This window comes from Pelophylax lessonae (genome assembly GCF_965119305.1).
Source record: "Pelophylax lessonae genome assembly, chromosome: 2".
Lineage (NCBI taxonomy): Eukaryota > Metazoa > Chordata > Amphibia > Anura > Ranidae > Pelophylax > Pelophylax lessonae.
This window is the reverse complement of record NC_138769.1, coordinates 549,639,420-549,663,076: the sequence shown is the minus strand read 5'-3', so window position 1 is coordinate 549,663,076 and position 23,657 is coordinate 549,639,420. Positions and strand designations below refer to the sequence as shown.

General features: G+C 46.3%; 1 protein-coding gene across 1 annotated transcript in view; it reads left to right on the top strand.

Moving 5' to 3' along the window:
- Positions 1-23,657, top strand: part of SUCLA2 (succinate-CoA ligase ADP-forming subunit beta) — a 180,994-nt gene that overhangs the window by 121,371 nt on the left and 35,966 nt on the right. Inside the window, exon 7 of the mRNA XM_082244262.1 lies at positions 6,755-6,916. Within this exon, the coding sequence (XP_082100388.1) occupies positions 6,755-6,916 (162 nt within the window). The remainder of the gene's footprint in view (positions 1-6,754; positions 6,917-23,657) is intronic.

Below are 23,657 nucleotides of genomic sequence, written 5' to 3'. Positions count from 1 at the left end.
AGGCCATAGCTCCGCGCTGGGTCGGCCGCGACATAGTTCCACTGGACGGGGACTGACCCTGCGAGTTAAACGTCTCGCTGAAACGCCAAAGACCATGAGTCACGGCGTCCGTATTGGTCGACAGCCCTCCCACCCCGGCCTGGTTCCGGTATGGTGAGTAGTATGTTCCCCCCTTTCCCCTGACGGGTCTTGTGGTGAACGCGGGCCCCTCTCTGTATGGTAAGGATGGGTTTCCCTCTATCCTATAACATGGCACAGATTCTCCTATTGAGTGTGATTTTTGTGTACAAAAAGCCAGGAGGCTTGGTTTGGGAGCTGACAATCTAATTGCAAGTATGTTTAAATGATTGTAATCAGTGGCAGTACTAGAATCTTACTGTGATAGATATGGTATCCTACCTGTCAGAAGCCACAGGACATGTATACTGCTTTCCAGGTCATTCATTCCTCCAGCAAAAGCATGCCTCCCGACGGCTACGCGGTCCGCCAGGGTCCGGTACCGCCGGCCACGCGGATCACCATGTAGAGAGAGGTTTATTGATGCCGAGATACTCTGCAGTCACGCCGCTATCCTGTAAAAGGCCGCCATTGTTTGGTAGATCGCACGAGGCCGCCATTTTGGCGTAGCCTCTTGTCTCCAGCATGGGGGCGGCCATGTTTGAGGTGACTCAAACACCTCGTGGAGCTAGGGGAGGCGACGGAAGGCGTACAGAGGGGCGGAGCCGCCTCCTTTCTTCCCGGGCAGCCAGCCAAGAGACTTCCTGTCTGTTCTAGACAGTGCTGAGACAAGTTGCAGTAAACTCTGAGCATCAAGTGGTGAGCCTAGGGGTCTATCTCTCTCTCTCTCTCGCTCGATAGGGGTCCCTAAGCAGGTAACATTGAGGGGCTTTTGTGGCGCTGGGAGTCTGAAAAAAAAAAAAGAAAAAGTTTTTCTTTTTGGATTGATTGTTTTCCGGGTAGTAACTGGAATTATCATGGACCCTGCCACACAGGTAACTCCACCTGTTTCCCTCGAGGGGGCTGCGGGACCCGCCGGTGCACAGAGTATGGATGCATTTACAGCAGTTTTGGAGTCTTTGGTGGCTCGGGTGGAGACGGCCTGTCAGGAACGTGGGTCAAGAAAGCGACCCCCGCCTACCCCTATATCATCTGACACTTCAGACTCAGATTCTGAGATGGTCATTGCAGCTGCAGGTCCCTCTGCAAGGGCTGTTGTCTCAGGTAAAGTTCCTTCAGACAGTGAGGAGGACGTTCATGCTTCCGCCATAATTCGGGAAGAAGCATTGGTGGATGCACTAGTTGTGGCGGTTCGGGAAACCTTAAGACTTGAGGTTTTACCGGCAGAGGCAACTGAAACAGATTCCCTTTGGTACTAACAAACCCACCAAAACGGTGAAGGTTTTTCCTGTGCCCAAGTGTTTTGGTAATAAAATTAAAGAAGAATGGGAGCATTCTAAACGTACCTTTACTATTTCCAAACGTATTGCTAGACGCTATCCTTTTGAGGAATCTCTCATTAAGAAATGGACGGTACCACCAGTGGTGGATCCACCTATTTCCAGACTGAATAAAGCCACGGTTATTCCAGTGGAGGACACTTCGTCCTTTAAGGACCCGGTGGATCGGAAGGTAGAAGCGGAGTCCCGCACTATCTTTTCCCTGATAGGGTCAGCCTTTAGACCAGTAATTGTCATTGGTCTAGTTTCCCAGACACTAACGGAATGGGCGAGATTGGTGCGCCAGGACCTGAAGGGGAAAGATATCCCCCAGGGAACATCTGAATTGATGGAACGGATCATACAAGGCTACAGTTCGTCTGTGACGCAGCCTTGGATGCTACCCCCCTATTAGGGCATGCATCTATGTCAGCGGTAATCCTCAGACGTGTGCTGTGGTTAAAATGCTGGTCAGCAGACCTAGGTTCCAAAAAGACCTTGACGAATCTCCCCTTTCAGGGGAATCGCCTATTTGGGGCCACCCTAGATGAGATCATTAAGGATGCCACTGGGGGCAAGAGCACTTTCTTGCCACAGGCTGCTAAAGCTAAAGGACCTCGTAACAAGCGGGGACCTTTCTTTACCGCCCATAAAGGGTTTGTGCGCCCGACTGCTGCAAGCGGGAAGTTCAAGGCTCCTCCAGGAGGGTTCAAGAAGGGCTGGTCGGACAAACAAAAGACCGACTCAGCCAAACCTGAAGCAAAGGATTACATAGCCTGAAGGTGCGCCCCCACCCGGCTTGAGGGTGGGGGGACGTTTTCACCGGTATTCAGGGCATTAGATCGAGCATCGACCACTGCTACCGGTGCGATTCTTCCCTGCCAACATTTAAGTACTACAGGGAGCGGTAGTTACCGTTCCCTGAACAGATCTTTTTCTTTACCTTTTCCAAAGATTAGTCTCAGTTCCCCACAAGATTCGGATCCGGTTGAACAGACAGACCAAGAAGCCTCTAGCCGGGTGACTTCGGTCCCTGAGATTCAACCAGGAGAGATCACCGTTCCTGATAGGAATCAGGTGTCTGATAAATGTGTGGGAACGGAGAACGATCAGACTTTGTCGGATGGTCGGGACCAGATAGCTCTAGGGCCGCCTGGTTCAGATCCAGTCAGCGCCAGTGGTCCTAGAAATTCTAGGCTAGCCTCGTCAAGCCGATCTACCCGACTTGGACATGCGACTTGGAGTCGTGGATGTTCCTTGGGAACTTCGTCTCAGGGAGTGTCTGCGGTCTCAAGGACCAATCTTCCATCGTGCTTTACAGTCGCTGGTTTTAATGGCCTGGCCATTGAGACCCAGGTACTGAAGGACAGAGGGTTGTCAGCTTCAGTTATTCCTACCCTTATTAAAGCAAGGAAAGCGACTTCCAGCAAGGTCTATTATCGCACATGGAAGACTTATATCGCGTGGTGCGAATCTTTAGGGATTCCTCCACGTACCTATTCGGTGACCCGAATATTGGCCTTTCTGCAAAAAGGGGTTGAGCAGAAACTAGCCTTGAGCACCATCAAGGGTCAAGTTTCAGCATTAGCAATCTTCTTTCAGAAGCCTTTAGCTACTAAGTCCTTGGTGCGGAATTTCATCCAGGGGGTGCGGCACCTGGCTCCACCAGTCCGCGCGCCCTTACCGCCCTGGGATCTTAATTTGGTTTTGTCGGTTCTACAGAAACCTCCCTTTGAAAACATCAGGGAGATTCCCTTGCTTACTTTATCCCAGAAGGTAGCCTTCTTGGTGGCTATCACGTCTGCACGCAGGGTGTCAGAACTGGCTGCATTATCATGCCAGTCCCCATACTTAGTGATTCATAGGGATAAGGTAGTGCTTCATCCTAAGCCATCCTTTCTTCCAAAGGTGGTTTCAGATTTTCATCTGAATGAAGATATTGTACTACCTTCCTTGTGTCCTCAGCCCAATCATCATCGGGAACATGCGTTGCATTCCTTGGATGTGGTTCGGGCAATCAGGGTATACCTGAAGGCGACGGAATCGTTCCGTAAGACGGATTCACTTTTTGTGATCCCGGATGGCCCCAGAAAGGGGTTGCCTGCATCTGCCGCGACTATCTCCAAATGGATCAGACAGACGGTGGTACAGGCTTATTCTATTAAGGGTCGGAATCCTCCGTTCCCTGTTAGGGCACACTCCACTCGAGCGCTCAGTACTTCCTGGGCCTTCCGCCATCAGGCGTCAGTAGTCCAGGTATGTAAGGCGGCCACTTGGTCGTCGGTACATACCTTTACAAAATTTTATAAGATTGATGTGATGGCATCGGCGGATGCCTCATTTGGCCGCAAGGTTTTGCAGGCCGCAATTTGAGGAGAGCGGTGGTCTACCTCGAGGGTTTTTTTCTGTTGAAAAATTTCTGTTGAGTCTCATCACTGAGGATGAGCATTGTAAACTTCTAGTTGGGCCTTCTAGATTGGATTTGATTTCCATTTTCCCACCCCTCATTTGTGGTACTGCTTTGGGACGTCCCGAGGGTGTTAAATCACCGAGGACTACGTCTGTCAATGAGCGAAAGAGAAAAACTGATTTTTGTAAAATCTTACCGTAAAATCCTTTTCTCTTAGCTCATTGACAGACGTAGTACCCGCCCCTCTGTTTTTGAGTTGGGTTGGGTTAAATTCTCTAAACACTGCTTTGTGACATAACTGATTTGCTGTAGCAGAGAGAGAGAGAGAGAGGATATACCCTTGGGGACTGCCCCTAGGGTGTGGCCAGAGTATTTTCTTTCCTGTCTAGTCCTACTCCTGTGGAGGGCAGCATAACCCGAGGGTGTTGAATCACCGAGGACTACGTCTGTCAATGAGCTAAGAGAAAAGGATTTTACGGTAAGATTTTACAAAAATCAGTTTATATATATATAGCTGTGCAGTTAAACCTCCCAAATGTAATGTCTAAAGCAGAGGTGTCCAAACTATGGCCCTCCAGCTGATCAGGAACTACAATTCCCATGAGGCATTGTAAATCTCTGACATTCACAGACATAACTAGGCATGATGGGAATTGTAGTTCCTAAACAGCTGGAGGGCCATAGTTTGGACATAGCTGGTCTAAGGGGAACAGGAACAAGCATTATTACTTGCCCTGCTGACTCTGGATCGGTTGACGCTGAGGATCCATGTTCATACTGTGTTTCCCCGAAAATAAGACCTACTGTTATTTTTGGGGAGGGCTGCAATCTAAGCCCTACCCCGAAAATAAGCCCTAGTTTAGTGTTTGTAGAATCCACTCTATTACTGTTTTATATAATGTCCAGTGTGTGTTTCTGTAATCTAGTTGTATGAAATAACTTCAGTACATCGCCGCTTGGTGCTCAGCTGATCTCCCGCTCTGCTCTCCTTCTCTTCTCATAGCGGTCAGTGGGGGATCTCAGCCCTTCCCCTCCGCAATGCTTAGAACGGGTCACGGCGATGGGTATTATAGTGTAATTGTGTGAAGTAACTTTGGTACAGCGCAGCTCGACGCTTCCGTGACCCGCTCTGAACACTGCAGAGGGGAGAGGCTGAGATCTCCTCACTGACAGCTATGCGAAGAGAAGGAGATCAGAGCGCTGAGCGACGCTGTACTGAAGGTATTTCACACAATTAGATTACAGAAACACCCTGGACATTATAAAGAACAGTAATAGAGTGGATTTTAGGATTTTACAAACCCTTTTAGTAGGTTCACACAGGGGATTCCTGACCAGCAGGAAGGGAGAGAAGACCTACCCCGAAAATAAGCCCTACTGTGTCTTGGTGCCAAAATTAATATAAAACCTGGGATTATTTTCAGGGAAACACCGTAGTAGCTAATCACTCTTTTTTGGCAGTGATCGTATGATCAAAAGCCAGGGCTATGGTGGGGAAAATGAACTCAACTCCTACATCCTGTTGTGGGCTAACAACCCATAGCATTTTTTGTTGACTATCTGTCCACGTATTTTGCTAAACTGCTCAACCAGTCCTACTATCAGATCTCAACAACATAAAGGCTAATCATTAGGTACTCCCAAGATATCAACTAGAAAGTGTACAGGGGACACAGGGATAGGTCTGAATTTCTGATCAACAGATTTAGTTTTTGCACTTATAGAGCAAGTATTAGAAGTCCGTTGTTGGGGTTTACATACACTTTAAGTTGGCGTGAGATTTGGTCTCCTTATGATTTCAGCTTCCCAATGTTTTTTGAAAAAAATGCTTTCCTAGAGATTTGACTGTTTTTTTTTTTTTTTTTTGCCAATTTGTCTACGCTTTATTTCTTCAGCCTATTGACTTGCATTCCTCTTATTCCCTTTCTTACTTTTGCAGAGAATATTTCTATTTTCGTTTTTTTTAACATAGTCTTTGCTTCTGGATTTTTGACTTCATGCAGATTGTCCTTTTATGATCATGTTCACAAATGTGGCTTACCTGTTGTGACGTACTCGCATATGCCACATGTTGACAGAGGTCATGCTAAGGGCACTTGGTGCTCTTGAAGTTACGTCACTTTCTTTAGCATTGCATGAAGCTAAAAAAAGACCTCCTGCTTCACTGAAAAAGTGCCTACTTTGTTAAACAGTGCACTGTTTTTTTATGCTTCTGCTGATTAGCTTTTTTTTTTTTTTTTCTTCCTAATAAAACGTAATCTTCATCTTCAAACACAGCACTTTTATGTATGATATGTATACTATGATGCCTGCAAAACTTTAGAGTCCAAAAAGATTTTAAATTTAAATCTGTGTTGCAAATTTGATTGAACTAGGCTGGTGGTAAATAACAGACACTCTTAAGGGCACAGCATACCTTTAAAATTGGTGCCCCTGGTAGAATGGTCAATTACTCTCCTGCATCAATAATTGTTGCCTGAGCGACCTAGGCACATGCATTACTATATGGGGTTGGCCTATGCAAATAGGAACTTTTGCAAAGCTGTTGGCATTACAACTCCAGAAGGTTATGGCAGCACTTTGAATGCTTTAACTGTACACTACATTTTAGGATTTGAATGCCATTCCAATGTGTACATATACATTATGTATCAACTAATTGCCAGCCTCTTTGTGTTCCAGTGAAATGGGAAGTTGCAGACTTTGAATAGTGCTACTGGCAAACCACTGTGAAAGTGTTTTATAAACCATAGGGTTAGTGAACAGAAATATGATTCCTATGTCCGAAAACAGTACACATGCATGTATTTCAACATTTGTCCGTGTGGTTGGATTTAAATTTAAAGGATCTAGTTGATTGTCAAAATTTGTCTTTTATTGTCTCTTTTTTTTTCTTCTTTTTAACCAGTGATGTGCATGGATGCAAAAATAAATTTTGACACCAATGCAGCTTATCGTCAAAAGACAATTTTTGATCTCCGAGACTGGTCACAGGAGGATGAGCGAGACCAGCAAGCAGCGAAAGCTGACCTGAACTATATAGGTCTGGATGGAAATATTGGATGTCTCGGTAGGTTTTTAACACACTTTTCACTCTGCATAATGAGGTTGATTTCCTAAAACTAGAAAGTACAAAAGTTGATGCAGCTGTGCATGGTAGCCAATCAGCTTCTAACTTTAGCTTGTTCAATTAAGGTTTGACAAAAAACCCTGGAAGCTGATTGGTTTCTATGTAGAGCTGCGCCAGATTTTGCACTCTCCCACTTTAGTAAATCAACCTCAATGTGTTTAATTCTATATGCTTGCCTGTAGAAGTTGTCGTTTTCTGTATTGATTAGTAAACCAATATCAGTCATAGCTTTTGTTTTCCATCATCTCCGCTCAAAATGCTCTAGAGAAGTACATACACAGCTCTAGATTATGAAGGCCAGGTAAACATTGAAATATTTGGATCAAAATAATGCGGTTTAGTGTGCTGTAGCTGGTCCATTATGGTCTACTAGTTAGGAGTCTTAAAACCATGTATGGTCCCAGCCTACTAAGATTGGAGTTGTGCACCCTGCTCAAAAGAAACTTGACCGGGAATAAGAAAGTTGATGCATGCTTGTTGTGAACCTGTCATGTCCACAAATGTGTAAAGAAAAAAATATTACTGGTATTGTTGTGCCTGCCAATACTTGTCGTTTGCATGATGCCTTTTTCTAGAGAGGACCATAAATCCCAGGGCCAGGCTTCATACAGGGGGATGCTTTTCCTTGAGATTAGAGTAAAGCTTTCCCAAGGGAGGAAAAATGACTGGTTTGAAGGCACGCACAGAAGCTTGGTGTTTTCACTCTAGGTCTGTTCACTCTAAGGTTGAACTTGATGAACATATAGTACTTCTGTTTTGTTTTTTGTTTAACCAGCCATGTATGGTTTGATTTGATGTGCTCTGGATAGCAGCCATATCATATGTTGAAACTTATGTCATAAAAGCTGTGCATCAGATTCTCTAGGATGAGGTATTTTGTGCTGCAGTCTGTAACAAATCATGCTTTCCATACCAATCTAGAACCTAGAATGGTGAACTGAAAGACACTAGTCAAGTGTTATGAACATTTTACACATATATTCCATAAAAAAAATCCTCCTGGGAGATATCCTCAATGAAACAAGTCAGCTCATTTACAGAAATTTCCCACTTTCAAAATCAGTTTAATAAATCATACATTATCCATTTGAATAGTTCACTTAAATGAAAATGAAAGAAAACCTATTTTAAAATAGATTAGTCTGTCCTGACCTGTTCATCTTTATTGGAATTGCAGCTTGTAATTGTGTAACCTGCATATAAAAGACAGATACATGGTTTCCCTTGTTTGAAAAACAAAACACAGAGCGCTACGAAGAGCGCTTCCTAGCACCTGATGAAAGAGCGCGCCGGGTGCAGAGGACCCCGCGCATGCTCAGAAACGCGTCGTGCATGCCGTAACACATCGGACAGATCCCACCATCCCTGTGGGTGAGAGTGCCTCCATCCATCACTCGCAACACGGAACCGCAGATCCGAGCCGCTTGACCGCTCACCGCTGATGTTGTGGGAGACAGCCGGCTTTCTTCCCTCCCACCGCCAGTGACAGTACTGCATACGGCTTCCTGTGACCAGAGGACACCCTCCAGAGGATGGCTGCAGGATTGCTTTGACACATACAGCTTTTCAGTCTTCATGTCTAGTGAGTGTATATCACCTGCCTTGTTATCTGCAATAAATTGTCTGCACTTAGAGCGCTTCTCCCCTCTTCCCTTGTTTGAAGACCAATGTATTTCCTGGTTTTCACTCTTGTATAGCTGGAGGGATTGCTGAGCAAGTGAATTTTTTTCTCTGAACACAAACCATATTCATTGTACGAAGTAAGAACAAAACTTAATTTCCATAGTTTATCAGCACCTATCTCTTCTTTTAGTCTTGGATATTCTGTTCCAAAGTTACTGTTTTTTATTTGTAAAAATTATCACTCGACAGTGTGAGGCCCCGTTCACATTGCAGCGACCCGACTTGCCGGGGCGACCTCATAGGTCGCGGCGCGCTGCTCGCCCCGCGACCTCAGAGCGGCCGGCACGGACTTCATAACATTGAAGTCTATGCAGGTCGCTCCGGGTCGCCCCAAAGAAGCTCCGGACCTGTGTCGCTCCTATTAGGACGGGTCCGCAGCTTCTCTATGGAAGGCGACCTATGGTCGCCTGACAGGTCGCCTCAGTGTGAACGGGGGCTGAAACCTACTGTACAGTTGCTATCTCAAAACAAAGATAAATGACATGCACTAATCGAGTGCTAGGTAGTGCTTGCAATATAAAGCAAATAGTAAAATGAATAAATGCTACCACAAATAGTATAAATGAATATTAATAAAGTGATCAGTCCATAGTATTTTAATATCTGTGTGTAATATTCCACAAAAAAAGAAGACCACAAATAAAGTAGACAGTCTATAGAAGAGTGAAAATAATGCTTGTGTTTTGACACCAGAAATCACCCCTTGGCCTGCTGTATCACCACTTGCTCATATAAATCAATCCGCACTCACCGGATACTATTGACCTCCTTGTTATACAACAAGATAAGTCAGCCACGCTTTGTGGTCACTCAAGGACCAGATCATACCACTGGATGGATGCCTAGGGTGAATGTCCTGTCTTTTTTCAAGGGCATCAGTATTCCATTGACTCAAATGGCAGGGACCAGAAAATTAAAAATAGGAGGGATCGCAAAGAAAAGCAGATTCCCAAAAAAATATGCGGAGCAGCATTTACCCGATCTGCCCAGTCAAACTGGGAAGCCGATTCGCGTACGTTCCACTAGGACTGGAAATAACACACAGGGAGTTCCGCTTGATGTGTTTTGTCATCACCTGGCAAACTCGGAAGCAGGACCTGGTAATTTTTCATTAGGTCAGAGACCTACTTTATGTGGTGTGATTTTTGTGCTGAGTGCAAGAGCTGTCACATTTAGAAAATTCAGATGTATCCTACCAGCATTTTCAGAGAAGGGATGGAGAATCTGCAACATCTGGCAAAAAAATATACTATGTATATTAGCGCGCCAGAGAGGCAGTGACCGTAGCCTGGTTAAGATTTATATAAATAAGTAAATTAATTGTGATAATTAAGTGCAGCTGCTAGTAAAGTGCGGGTGCAAATTGGAAGAAAAAGTATTCACAATAGTGATACCTCTAGCGCTTGCTAATCCCTAGTGGAAATTTAAGATATGTGCTAAAAATTCACAGTGGATACAATTAATAAATAAACATGAAAATAAATCACTTCAAAAATAACTTAAAAATAATAATCCATTCAATGTGTAGTGATAAGTCAATCAACATTAATAATAAACCATAAAATGATAAAGTCCAAATCCAAATAATTTGTAATAAGGTGCTGGTGCTTCTTCCTTAATAACTGGTGCTTCCTTTCCCGTGATAAATAAATAAATAAATTGCCCACTCACCAGATGTTGTGGGTTCTATATGTCTTATGACATTAGAACCTAACTTGTTTCAATAGAAAATCCTTTCCAGGTTCGGGTTCCCTCTCCCTGGGTATGGACAGGCCGTTCGGTTAATAATCCACCATGGGATGAGTCTCCTCCAACCACGGGCCAAAGTATGAGATGTATTCCCTGCAGTCAGGTGTGTCCAGGCACCGTCTTCCCTTCTCCCCCGATATCCAGCTCCCTCTCCAGCCGGTGTTAGATGTAAGACTGAGCGAGCGTATCTCTCCTGTATCCCTGATCGGCGTGCACGCTCTGCTCCTCACATACTGCACATGTGCGGTGTTTGCTGCTCGCTCCCGATCACTGCCGCTGCTCACTTACAAAGTAACACAAAGCCCTGCGATCGATACAAAAGAGGTTGATTTACTAAAGGAGTAGAGGCTGTTCACTTAGACATGTCAATGGAATACTCAAAGGCTACCCCCTTTGAGTAGCCTTTAGGGGTAGGGGGTAGCCTTTGAGTATTCCATTGACATGTCTAAGTGAACAGCCTCTACTCCTTTAGTAAATCAACCTCTTTTGTATCGATCGCAGGGCTTTGTGTTACTTTGTAAGTGAGCAGCGGCAGTGATCGGGAGCGAGCAGCAAACACCGCACATGTGCAGTATGTGAGGAGCAGAGCATGCACGCCGATCAGGGATACAGGAGAGATACGCTCGCTCAGTCTTACATCTAACACCGGCTGGAGAGGGAGCTGGATATCGGGGGAGAAGGGAAGACGGTGCCTGGACACACCTGACTGCAGGGAATACATCTCATACTTTGGCCCGTGGTTGGAGGAGACTCATCCCATGGTGGATTATTAACCGAACGGCCTGTCCATACCCAGGGAGAGGGAACCCGAACCTGGAAAGGATTTTCTATTGAAGCAAGTTAGGTTCTAATGTCATAAGACATATAGAACCCACAACATCTGGTGAGTGGGCAATTTATTTATTTATTTATCACGGGAAAGGAAGCACCAGTTATTAAGGAAGAAGCACCAGCACCTTATTACAAATTATTTGGATTTGGACTTTATCATTTTATGGTTTATTATTAATGTTGATTGACTTATCACTACACATTGAATGGATTATTATTTTTAAGTTATTTTTGAAGTGATTTATTTTCATGTTTATTTATTAATTGTATCCACTGTGAATTTTTAGCACATATCTTAAATTTCCACTAGGGATTAGCAAGCGCTAGAGGTATCACTATTGTGAATACTTTTTCTTCCAATCTGCAACATCTGCCTAAATCTGCAACGGTCTAAGGGTCCTTTCACACGAGCGCTCCGATCAGATACGCCTGTCAGTTTTTATGGTCGGATCTGTTTGGATGCCCCATGCATCCCTATAGGGCAGCGGATGTCCGCTGATACCCGCTGCCATCCACATCTGATCCTGTCCATGAAATCCGGACAGAGATGCATGGGAGATGCATGGGGCTCTGACACCTCCCTCTCCGCACACAGAGCGGAGAGGGAGCTGTCACCTGCCTGCTCAGCGGGGATCTGTGTTTACAATCCCCTGCTGAGCAGCACGGATCCGCCTATGGAGGCGGACCGTGTGAAAGAGCCCTAAAGCTGCCTGAGGAGGGTGGTTGAACACCTGGACATGTATCGCAAACGTTTTCATACACAACTGGAACATCCATGTGCTAGTAATTAGGGTTGGAGGGAGAGAACAGTCAGGCACCTGTGAAGCCAGCCTGATCCTTCGAATCAGTTGCCATTTTCCTTCTGGTTGGTCACTGGGATTATAGAATCTTGCTTGTACTCAGAGGTACAACGACCATTACCGAATTTTGCTGGAGTCAAACATACAGGGCCTTGTTTCCTAATGATTGCCTGATCAATAAAAAGCTCTAGATTAGCTATTTGGTGTGCTGTAGACTTGCTCTTCATGTTTGATTTTTGGGCAATAATCAATGTCTCTGGATAATATAATCCAGTTTTATTGAGCAAATTCTGTCATTTACTGCAAAATTAATATGGAGACAAAAGGGGCTTTCAAACCAAATTCAACTAAAATTGCAGGAATTTGTTTTAAATAAAGCTGATCTAGTACCTGTCTGAGATCAGTATTTCAGACTTGTTTTAGTTTCATTAGTTATATCTATCATCTGGAACGGGCGCCTATTATTTGGCACTTAGGAAAAATGTATTTTGTCTGCAGGCATTTCTTTGATATCTGTTTGATAAATCACATTAATCCACTAGCTCATTTGTTCTGTAACATGATTATTGGAGTATACAAATCTTACAAGCAATCTTGCATGTGTTGATCTTTTTTTTTTTTTTTTTTTTTCTTTATCTTCATTATAATGATATTAATATATTGTTTCCTGTAACTTTTTAATTGGTACATTATTATAGTGGAAAATGTGGCAAAAACTGATTTGTGCTGCTGCTGTATTGATGATTGTGCTTTCTTATCTCACTTGGGTAATAATTTTCAGCTGTTTCTTAGCGCAGGTATTTTCAGAATATCAGAAGGTCAGAAGAAATGTAGTCCTATTTGGCTTGATTTAATGAGAAATTACTTGTATTTAACTCCCAAGCTTTTCTTTTCTTTTTTTTTTTTTTTTTTTAAGGCCTTTGCATCTTTTTCAACCTAAATTGTCCCTTCTTCAGAGTTGATCTATAGGTCTATATAAATTGAAGGACTATTTAGGTATAATTAATGTAAAATAAAAAGCTTTTTGACAATCCTTTATATTAACATTTCTCAGCACTATGCCTGTGCTGACAATACAGTAATAAATGTCCTCAAGCAGAACTAGTATCTAGTACCCTTCCTAGTCACTAGGGATGACTCTGTGTCTGGGGTCAGTTCTTGGCAGATTTGGTGAACATTACATGACCAATTCAAAACCCATTGAGGTCATTAAGAGCCAAATGTTAAACAATAACTAGGTTAATAGGAAAGGTTGTGCCAAACAAATGATATGGAGCCGGGCACTGCCCAGGGGAAGCATGTAAAATAGCAAAAAAAAATAAGGGCGTATGTATGTATGTATGTATGTATGTATGTATATATAATATATATATATATATATATAATATATATTACAGCGGTGATCGAAAGTTTGGGCACCCCAAGTAAAAATTTGTATTAATGTGCATAAAGAAGCCAAGGAAAGATGGAAAAATCTCCAAAAGGCATCAAATTACAGATTAGACACTTATAATATGTCAACAAAAGTTAGATTTTATTTCCATCATTTACACTTTCAAAATAACAGAAAACAAAAAAATGGCGTCTGCAAAAGTTTGGGCACCCTGCAGAATTTATAGCATGCACTGCCCCCTTTGCAAGGCTGAGACCTGCCAGTGTCATGGATTGTTCTCAATCATCGTCTGGGAAGGCCAGGTGATGTCAATCTCAAAGGTTTTAAATGCCCAGACTCATCTGACCTTGCCCCAACAATCAGCACCATGGGATCTTCTAAGCAGTTGCCTAGAAAACTGAAACTGAAAATAGTTGACACTCACAAAGCTGGAAAAGGCTATAAGAAGATAGAAAAGCATTTTCAGATGTCAATATCCTCTGTTCGGAATGTAATTAAGAAATGGCAGTCATCAGGAACAGCAGAAGTTAAAGCAAGATCTGGAAGACCAAGAAAAATATCAGACAGAACAGCTCGCAGGATTGTGAGAAAAACAATTCAAAACCCACGTTTGTCTGCACGATCCCTCCAGAAAGATCTGGCAGACACTTTGTGGTACACTATTCCACTATAAATAGATACTTGTACAAATATGGTCTTCATGGAAGAGTCATCAGAAGAAAACCTCTTCTACGTCCTCACCACAAAAATCAGCGTTTGAACTTTGCAAATGAACATATAGACAAGCCTGATGCATTTTGGAAACAAGTTCTGTGGACCGATGAGGTTAAAATTTAACTTTTTGGCCGGAATGAGCAAAGGTACGTTTGGAGAAGAAGGGGCACAGAATTTAATGACAAGAACCTCTGTCCAACTGTTAAGCATGGGGGTGGATCAATCATGCTTTTGTAAGGAAGAATGGGCAAAGATACCTCAAACAAGAATTGAAAGACTCTTGGCTGGCTACAAAAAGTGTTTACAAGCTGTGATACTTGCCAAAGGGGGCAGTACAAGATATTAACTCTGAATGGTGCCCAAACTTTTGCAGACACCATTTTTTTGTTTTCTGTTATTTTGAAAGTGTAAATGATGGAAATAAAATTTAACTTTTGTTGACCTATTATAAGAATGTCTAATCTGTAATTTGATGCCTTTTGGAGATTTTTCCATCTTTCTTTGGCTTCTTTATGCACATTAATACAAATTTTTACCTGGGGTGCCCAAACTTTCGATCACAACTGTGTGTGTATGTATATAGAGATAGAGAGCACCCTCCTAGGTAGGTGCTAGAGAGTGAGTATAGTCTCAGTGTGTGATTCATCTGGTCTAGAGGAGTGTTTCACACTGATCCAATGGGGATGCACATTGGACAGTGGAGGAAACCTGACCAATGGGTACAAAGGCTTTGATACAGCCCCAGTGATTGGCACAGACTGCTGTCTCGGTGCGTTGTGGGGTGTAGTATAAAAGCCAGGAGCACATGTGCTCGGGGTCTTTGGCTGGTGAGCAGAGTCCCGGGAGGAGGGTGGTGGCTGAATCCTCTTCTGCAGCAGTTGGTGTATGGTCACAGGCAGTCAGCCTGGTGAGCCAGAGGGAAGGAGCTGAACCAGGAGAACTGACTAGAGGGGTTGAGACACTGGAGAACCTGGAAAAAAAGTATTTTGAGTACAGAGGATCATGTCTAAGGGCCTGACCAGGAAGGGGGCCACCCCAGAGTAGACTAGTCAGAGAACAGTTGTCAGCTGGTGGAGTGAAAGGGGGTGCTAGGCGAGTACCCTGAAGATAGTGTGCAACCAAGTCTTACAAGATACAGAGACTCAGAATCTACAATTAATTTAGTGGCAAGGTGAAATTCGCAGCCTGGCTGCATCTTCAGATGGAAGTCCTCAGGATTGTGAATAGTTCAAGTTCCGGAGTATCCCACTCTATCCCTTCTCCCATCCCTATTTATAATAAAACAAAAACAATCAAAACCCCTAGACTGTTCATTGACTGAGCTGGAAAGTACAGTGATACTACTGCTGGATACAGCAGTGCTGTGTGTGTGTGTGTAATATATATATATATATATATATATATATATATATATATATATATATATATATATATATATATATAATGTATGTGTGTATGTGTGTGTGTGTATATGTATGTGTGTGTGTATATATATATATATATATATAGCACCCTCTTGCGTAGATGCTAGTGAGAGCATAGTTTTTGCCTCTGTCTGCCTATCAGAGGAGCAGCAGGCAAATCTTTATTACGTTGTGCCTACTAGAGAGCAGGATCTGTGAGTTAGATCTGCTCTGTGTGTAATTCATTGAGACTAAAGGAGGGTTTCACACTGGTCCAATAGGGAGGCTTGTTGGACAGTGGGAGGAAACCTGACCAATGGATACACAGGCTTTGATACAGTCCTGGTGATTGGTCGAGGCAGGCTGTCTCGGTGCATTCTGGGATACTGTATAAAAGCCAGGAGCACTTGTGCTGTGGGGTCTTTGGCTGGTGAGCAGAGTCCCGGAGGTCCAGGAGAATTGACTAAAGGGGAAGAGACACTAGAGTTCCTAGAAAAACAGTATCGTGAGTACAGGGGATCGTGTCAAGGGGCCTGACCTGAGGGAGGGGCTACCCCTCGGAGTAGGATAGTCAGAGGACGGATGTCAGTGTGTCAAGTAAAAGGGGATACTAGGAGAGTATCTTGAAGAAAATTAGTTTGTCAAGTCTTCTGGATAGAGACTTAATCCAAATTCACCTAGTGTCAGGGTGAATCAGCAGCCTTGCTGCATCATCAGACAGGAGTCCTCATATCTTGTGAATAGTTAATCTGGAGTATCCCACTATTCCCTTCTCCTATCCCTATTTAAAATAAAACACCAAAAACAACTACAAACCCCTATATATGGGCGGCACAGTGGTGTAGTGGTTAGCACTTTCACCTAGGAGCAAGAGGGTCAGTGGTTCGAATCCCAACCACAACACTACCTGCCACTTGCTTGTTCTCCCTGTGCCTGTGTGGGTTTCCTCCGGGTACTCCGGTTTCCTCCCCCAATAGGTTAATTGGATCCTGTATAAAAAAAATGGCCCTACTATGTATGTATGAATGTGAGTTAGGGACCTTAGATTGTACGCTTCTTGAGGGCAGGGACTGATGTGAATGTGTAATGTATATGTAAAGCGCTGCGTATATTGACAGCGCTATATAGAAGTACCTGAAATAGATATATCTATCTATCTATCTATATCTTTCTCTTTCATTCATTGACGGACACAGCTCCTGATATTTTTGACCATTGGGTTATACCTCCCCCTACAGGAGTAGGACACTAGGCAGAAAGTACTTGACTACGCCTATGGGAAGTCCCAGGAGGTATACTTTCCCTCTGCTTATAGGTACTCAGTTTTTTTTTTTTTTCCTGCCTAGTCAGGAGTAAGGACCTTGCTTCTTGTTGGGATCTTTGTTCCTTGCAATCTTTTCTCTTAGATGGATTTTTTTTCCTGCTTTTTTTTTCTTGTGACCTCTACAATCAGCTGCCAGACTGGGCGACGGGCTGGATAATCTAGATCCAGTGGTCCCCCCAGTCTAGCCAGCGAGCATGCACACTAGGTTGGCCGCATCATAGTCCCCATGGACGGGGGCTGCCCTGCAAGGTCATATACGATCGGGTCTCGGCCTTCTTCGCAGCGTTCCTCCTGGCCCACAACCCCCCCATTTAGATGGTGAGGAGGTTCTGTCTGGAGCGGTGCCCGCCTGGTTCCTGGTATAGTGGGTAGCTAGCCCCCCTCTCCTCCTGGAGGGTTTTGGGGTGGATGCTGTCCCCTCCCTGGGATGGTTGGACCCCTGGGTTCCCCTCCTTCCAGTTAGCCCCTCCCCCCGAGTCTGATTGTCCTGTGGGTCATCTATCCCCTCCTCTCTGCCCCCCCTTCCCCCTCCATCTATACTGGGGTTGTATAGTGGTCTGGCTACCGGGTGGGGCAGGGTGCTGTACTGGTGATTGGGGGCGGGGGGGTACGCCGCTGGCCAGCGGCTGTGGGGAGGGGGCTGTACCTGGGGAGGGGCTCTTGCCACGGCCCCTCCCTTCTTGCTCTGTCTTGCCTGGGCCCAAGGATCCCTCCTGGGTCCCTGGGAGCCTCGTGGAGCCGCCATTTTGTTGTAGCCTATTTTCTGTATCTGCTGGCGGCCATGTTTGTATAGCCGCTGTGACCATTTTGAATGAGACCAGCATTGAATTGAATGGTGGCCATTACTGTGGAGCCTTCCGAGCCTCCATTTTAGTTATTGGAGCCCCTCCTGATCCCCTGGTGCTGACTCCTGGGCCTTTTTCCTTCCTGGACGCTGCACGTGGAGTGCTTTGATCCTGGTGCTGCCCGTAGACTGCCTGGTGGGGTGGTACATCTGGCGGGGTCCTCTCCCTCTCTGCTGCAGCATCGGGGGTTCTCTGTGGCTGGCGACCTGGTCCCCTTGCCCCCTCTCGGAGCCTGCGGGGCCCTCAGGGACCCAACCATCCATTGATTTACTGACGGCGGTCCTGGAGTCCTTTGTGTCCCTGTTGGAGGTTGGTTTTTGGCGGCAGGGTAGTAAAAAGCCTTCCCCCTGTGTAGCAGAATGGACACTAAAGCCCCGTACACACGTACCGATCGTCGGCCGAACGATCGGCCGTCTTTTGTCCGTGGGCTGTCTTGTCTGTTGAAAAGTGCAAAAGACGGCACACAAATTTTGTCGGCCAACAGCCGACTGCAGAAGTGATGTCATGTGATGGTTAACTTTCCTTGTCTTTTTTTTTTTTTTTTTTTCTGAGCATGCCCAGTCTTGCAAATCTGCTGTCTGTCGGCCGAAATCTGTACTGACTGGCGAACAATCGGCCGTTCTGGTGTTGGCCAACAAAAATTTTAATGCTTGCACGACAGATTCTGTTTGGCCGAAAGTGCGCTGTCGGAAGCATCATACTAACAAGCCTACAATCGGCCGATCGGTCGTCGGCCGAATCTTTACGGCCGACAATCGGTACGTGTGTACGGGCCTTAAGAGTGGGATTTGTGTTGAAAGAGTGAGGGAGCAGTGTCCCTCAGGAGATGGGTGGGGGTTTGTTATTGTTGAATACCTGCATTCTATTGTCCTATTGTTCCTGTCTGGCAGAGTAAGGTTATTATGGGATGTTCAGCTTTGTGTGTGGAATGTCTCGAAGAGGGAGGGGTTTTGGCAGAGTGTAGATCTCTTGTGTTTTCAATAAACAAGGCATTCGTGTTTTGACTCCCAACACCTATGTGTCGTCTAGTCCTTGGGAGGGAAGAATGGTATAACGCTACCTGGATTGTTGCATGCTGTACCTGCCTATTTGGAATATTACCTGTTTTCCTGTCTACCAGCGGAGACCCTGTAGATTAAACTACTTCTCCGCTGCAACTGGTGGCAAGTGACGGGATTGCAAACCGCACAGCAGATCCACGATCGGCAGTAGCTACTGAACAAAGAGGAGAGGCAGCAGCACAACGGAACGAGCCATTCGGATAAAACCAGCATTCGGGAAATATGTCAAAGTATACGAACGCTTGGTGAATGGAGGTGAACTATGCAGCATTGAAAAGAACTACATTGAAGTATTTATTGCAAGCTAGAGGGGGAAACTCCAGCCACAAAACAAAAGCGACCCTTGTAGCAGAGCTCATGGAGGGAGACTGAGCAATACCTGCAGCGGGCCCACAGGAGGCAGAACGCAACGAATTTGACAAGGAGCTACAGAGCAGACTGGCCTACTACCCAGAGCCCCACTCAAGAGAAATACTGGACCGGCTGATGACGGACGTACGGGAATACCTGGTGGTCAAACGCCAAGCAAGTCAGCGAGCCGGGGAGAGAGCTCCAACGCCTGTCCACATTACCCAGGGGAAGCCCAAGATTCCGTATCAGGCGTTTAAAAGCTATACCGAAACCGACAGCGAAGAAGATGATTACCTACAAGATTTTGAGAGGTTATGCCACCTGCACAATATCAGTGTGGAGGATCGAGTACCCCTACTGGCAGGGAGACTATCTGGTCGTGCAGCAGAGGCATACCGTGCCGTACCCGACGAGGACAGTACAGACTATGCCAAGGTGAAGCAAGGTGAAGATTACCTCAGAGGCCTACCGCCTAAAGTTCCGAGATATTAAAAAGCTCACCAGAGACACTCACACAGAATGGGCGCTCCGTCTACAACGAGCGGCAAAAGGATGGTTGGAAGCCACCCAAGTCAACACCCTAGAAGACCTGTTCCAGCTAATGGTAATGGAGCAGTTCTTTAACGGGATACCCGCTTATCTGCAGAATTGGGTGCGAGCTCGGAAACCACACACTCTACAAGACGCAGCCAAGTTAGCGGATGAGTTCCAAGATACCAGGAGGGAACAGCGCACTCAACCAAGAGCAGCCTATGGACCTACAGCACCAGTACCAGCTGTAACTGCAGCAGTCCCAGCACGATCGGGGGTAAGCGATAACACCTACACCCCCAGGTATCAGGCTCGCCCCCCGATACGATGCCACACCTGCAACCAGCAGGGACATATGCAGCGGGACTGCCCCCGCAACCGACCACGGCCCAGCTGGAATACCCCGGCACCCAACAACCGAGCAGCGGTTCATTGTGCCCAAGCGGAACCCTACAGAGTACCCGAGGTCCCAGCTTCCACTGAGGAACCTCTGGGTACGCTACATGAAGTCAACCCTATCCAAGCGGCTTATGACAACCGCCAAGGGCACCGACAAGAGGTACAGATGGAGGGGAGAAAGGTACAGGGGTTGCGAGACTCTGGAGCTACTATAACGCTGGTCCGCAGCCACCTAGTACCCAAGGGCAACCTCACAGGGGGGTGTGTGGCAGTACGTGTAGCCAGGGGAGCGATCTACCAGATCCCCACTGCCAAGGAACACCTGAATTGGGGAGCGGGGAATGGGAATGTGGAGGTGGGCATGATGCAGGATTTACCCGCAGACGTTATTTTGGGCAAAGACCTGGGGGAGCTGACTTCAGCTTTTGTTCCCCAATCTACCAACCACTAAGCTTATCTGGTTGTGACCCGGCAGCAGACTCGCACCACAGGACCACTACTACCACAGAGAGGGGCGAAACTCCTCCAAACACCAGACACCCAGATACCCGTCCCGCAGTGGGGTACAGTGCCACAGGTGCAAGCAGTTTGGGCACTATCGACGAGACTGTACCCAGAGCAGGAACCAAGCTGCATGTATCCGACCAGGGTCACCCCCTTCAGCATGGACAACGGTCCCCTACTATGCCACAGAGGTTCCCCCAGTCGTACCCAACACACCAAGGAGCAATGGGGTACCCTTCATGAAGCTAACCCAGTGCAAGCCGCTATGGAGAACCAACAGCACCATCTACAATCGGTCCAGTTAAATGGAATGCCCGCTCAAGGTCTCTGAGACACGGGAGCCACTCTCACCTTGGTCAAGAGACACCTGGTCCCAGATGCCGCCCGAACCGGAGGCTTAGCAGTGGTACGGATGGCAGGGGGAGCAGTACACCGACGACCCACTGCGAGGGTCCACTTGAATTGGGGTGCCGGGTCAGGTCTGATTGATGTGGGGTTGAGCTCCCCACCGACATCTTACTGGGGAACAATCTAGGCCAGTTGCCCTCAGCGTTCCTGCCAGTCCAGATCCCAGGCCAACATCCCGGAGACCTACTGGCCTTCTGAGGTCCAGACGCTTCAATGTTTAGATTAAGAACAGTATTGAGCCCGGTTGGAGAAGATGGCAAAGAACAACCCGTAACCTACTTGAGCAGAGAGCTTATCCCCAGGGAATGAAGCTTCAGCCCTACTTGTATGGACAACAGTTCACCCTACTCACGGATCACAACCCATCGGTATGGCTAAACCGAGTGGCAGGGGACAATGCCCGATTGTTGCGCTGGAGTTTGGCGTTACAACCGTATGACTTTACTATTCACTACCGCCACGGAAAACAGAATGGCAATGCTCACGGGTTATCGCGACAGACTGAACTGGAAAAATGATCTGTGAGTACTCCCCGGACATCCCCAAGCGATCCGTTACGGATCAGACTGTGTATGCTGGCTTGTGGTTAAGGGGGAGCAGTGTAGCAGAATGGACACTAAGAGTGGGATTTGTGTTGAAAGTGAGGGAGCATTGTCCCTCAGGAGATGGGTGGGGGTTTGTTGTTGTTAAATACCTGCATTCTATTGTCCTGTTGTTCCTGTCTGGCAGAGTAAGGTTATTATGGGATGTTCAGCTTTGTGAGTGGAATGTCTCGAAGAGGGAGGGGTTTTGGCAGAGTGTAGATCCCTTGTGTTTTCAATAAACAAGGCATTCGAGTTTTGACTCCCAACACCTATGTGTCGTCTAGTCCTTGGGAGGGAAGAATGGTATAACGCTACCTGGATTGTTGCATGCTGTACCTGCCTATTTGGAATATTACCTGTTTTCCTGTCTACCAGCGGAGACCCTGTAGATTGAACTACTTCTCCGCTACGCCCTGCTTCATCGGTCTCCTCAGATTCTGAATCTGAGCAACCATGGACGCGGCCTGCCCTGAGGGTCTGCTGCCTCGCGCCCTGAGTTTTTAGATAGTGAGGATGATGATTCCTCCACTCCTGTTGCAGGAAAGGGCACTGGTGGACACTGATTGTGTCTGTACGTGAGTCTTTAAAAATGGAGGACGCAGCTGCAGCGGAGGCATTGGTTCCCTTTCGAAACTCACAAGCCGTCTTGAGCGGCAAAGATGTTTCCTTCCTATTTTGACAGATTTGTCGCAAAATAGTGGGAATGTCAAAAACGTCCCTTTTGTGGTCCCTAAGCGATTCGCAATGAGGTACCCATTTGAAGAGTCGCTCCTTAAGAAGTGGACTGTTCCACCAGTGGTGGATCCCCCCATTTCCTGGTTGAATAGGGCAACCATGATTCCGCTTGAAGAATCGCCGGCTTTTAAGGATCTGGCCTGACAGAAGGGCGGAGGTTGTGGTCTGCAGTATGTTCACTGTGGCTGACTCAGCACCCGGTCTTTACCATTGTCCTGGTGTCCTAAACACTAACCGAGCTACCCTGGATGACATTGAGTCTCACAGGGGGAAGAGCACCTTTCTTCTGCAAGCTAGTAAAGGTAAGGAACCTCGTCGCAGATGTGGCCCATCCTTCTCGGCTCACAGGAAGTTTTTTTGTCCCTCAGGGTCAGCTGACAAAGCCTTTTAAGGCCTCTTCGGGAGGATCCAAGTTAACTTGGTCTGGCAAGTCCAAAGTGGGGTTCTCCAAACCCACAGACAAGGCTTCTTCTGCATGAAGGTGTGCCCTCACCCGTGCCTGGGGTGGGGGGGGGCGTCTTCAATGGTTTCCACACCCATGGACCTCTTTGGTGCAAGACGAGTGGGTCCACGAAGTGATACGGTCCGGCTACAAGATCGAATTTCGTTCTTATCCTCCGGAGAGGTTCTTTCCTTCCAATGTACGTCTGTCCCTGGATCGATTGCAAGCCCTCTTCGGGAAGCTGCAAGACCGGTCACCACAAAGGGTAATTGTTTCCGGTTCTAACTACGGAATGTTTTCAGGGGTTTTATTCAAACCTGTTCACGGTCCTGAAGAAAGAAGGCAAGGTGCGTCCAATTCTGGATCCCGAGGCCCTGAACTGCTTTGTGCGGGTACAGAAGTTCAGAATGGAGTCTGTTCGCACAGTCCTGGCATCCTTGCATCAGGGATTTCCTTGCCTCTATTGACATTAAGGACGCTTACTTGAACATTCCAATATATCACCAACGCTTCCTCCGCATTGCCGTGGGATAGGAGCATTTATCAGTTTGTGGCGTTACCCTTTGGTCTCACATCTGCTCCTCGGGTTTTCACAAAGGTGTTGGCTCCGGTGCTGGCGTTATATCAGTGAGGAATCAGTGCTGGGCTACCTGGACGATCTTCTCTTGCAAGCAGAGTCTCCTACTGCTCTGGTGGACATCACTATACGGACTCTGAGGGAGTTGGCTTGCATCTGCTCTGGTTCATTCCACGAAACTGGACGATCAGGGTCTGACTCTGACTCCGCTCTAGCAGAGGGGGAATTTTTTAATAGCCGTTTTTCAGTTATTGCGGGCAATTCCCTGGTTAATCATGGATTCATTGGACCATGTGTCACCACCTGACCCACTTTCAGAAGCTGTGGGACCCTCTGGGTCTCAGTCT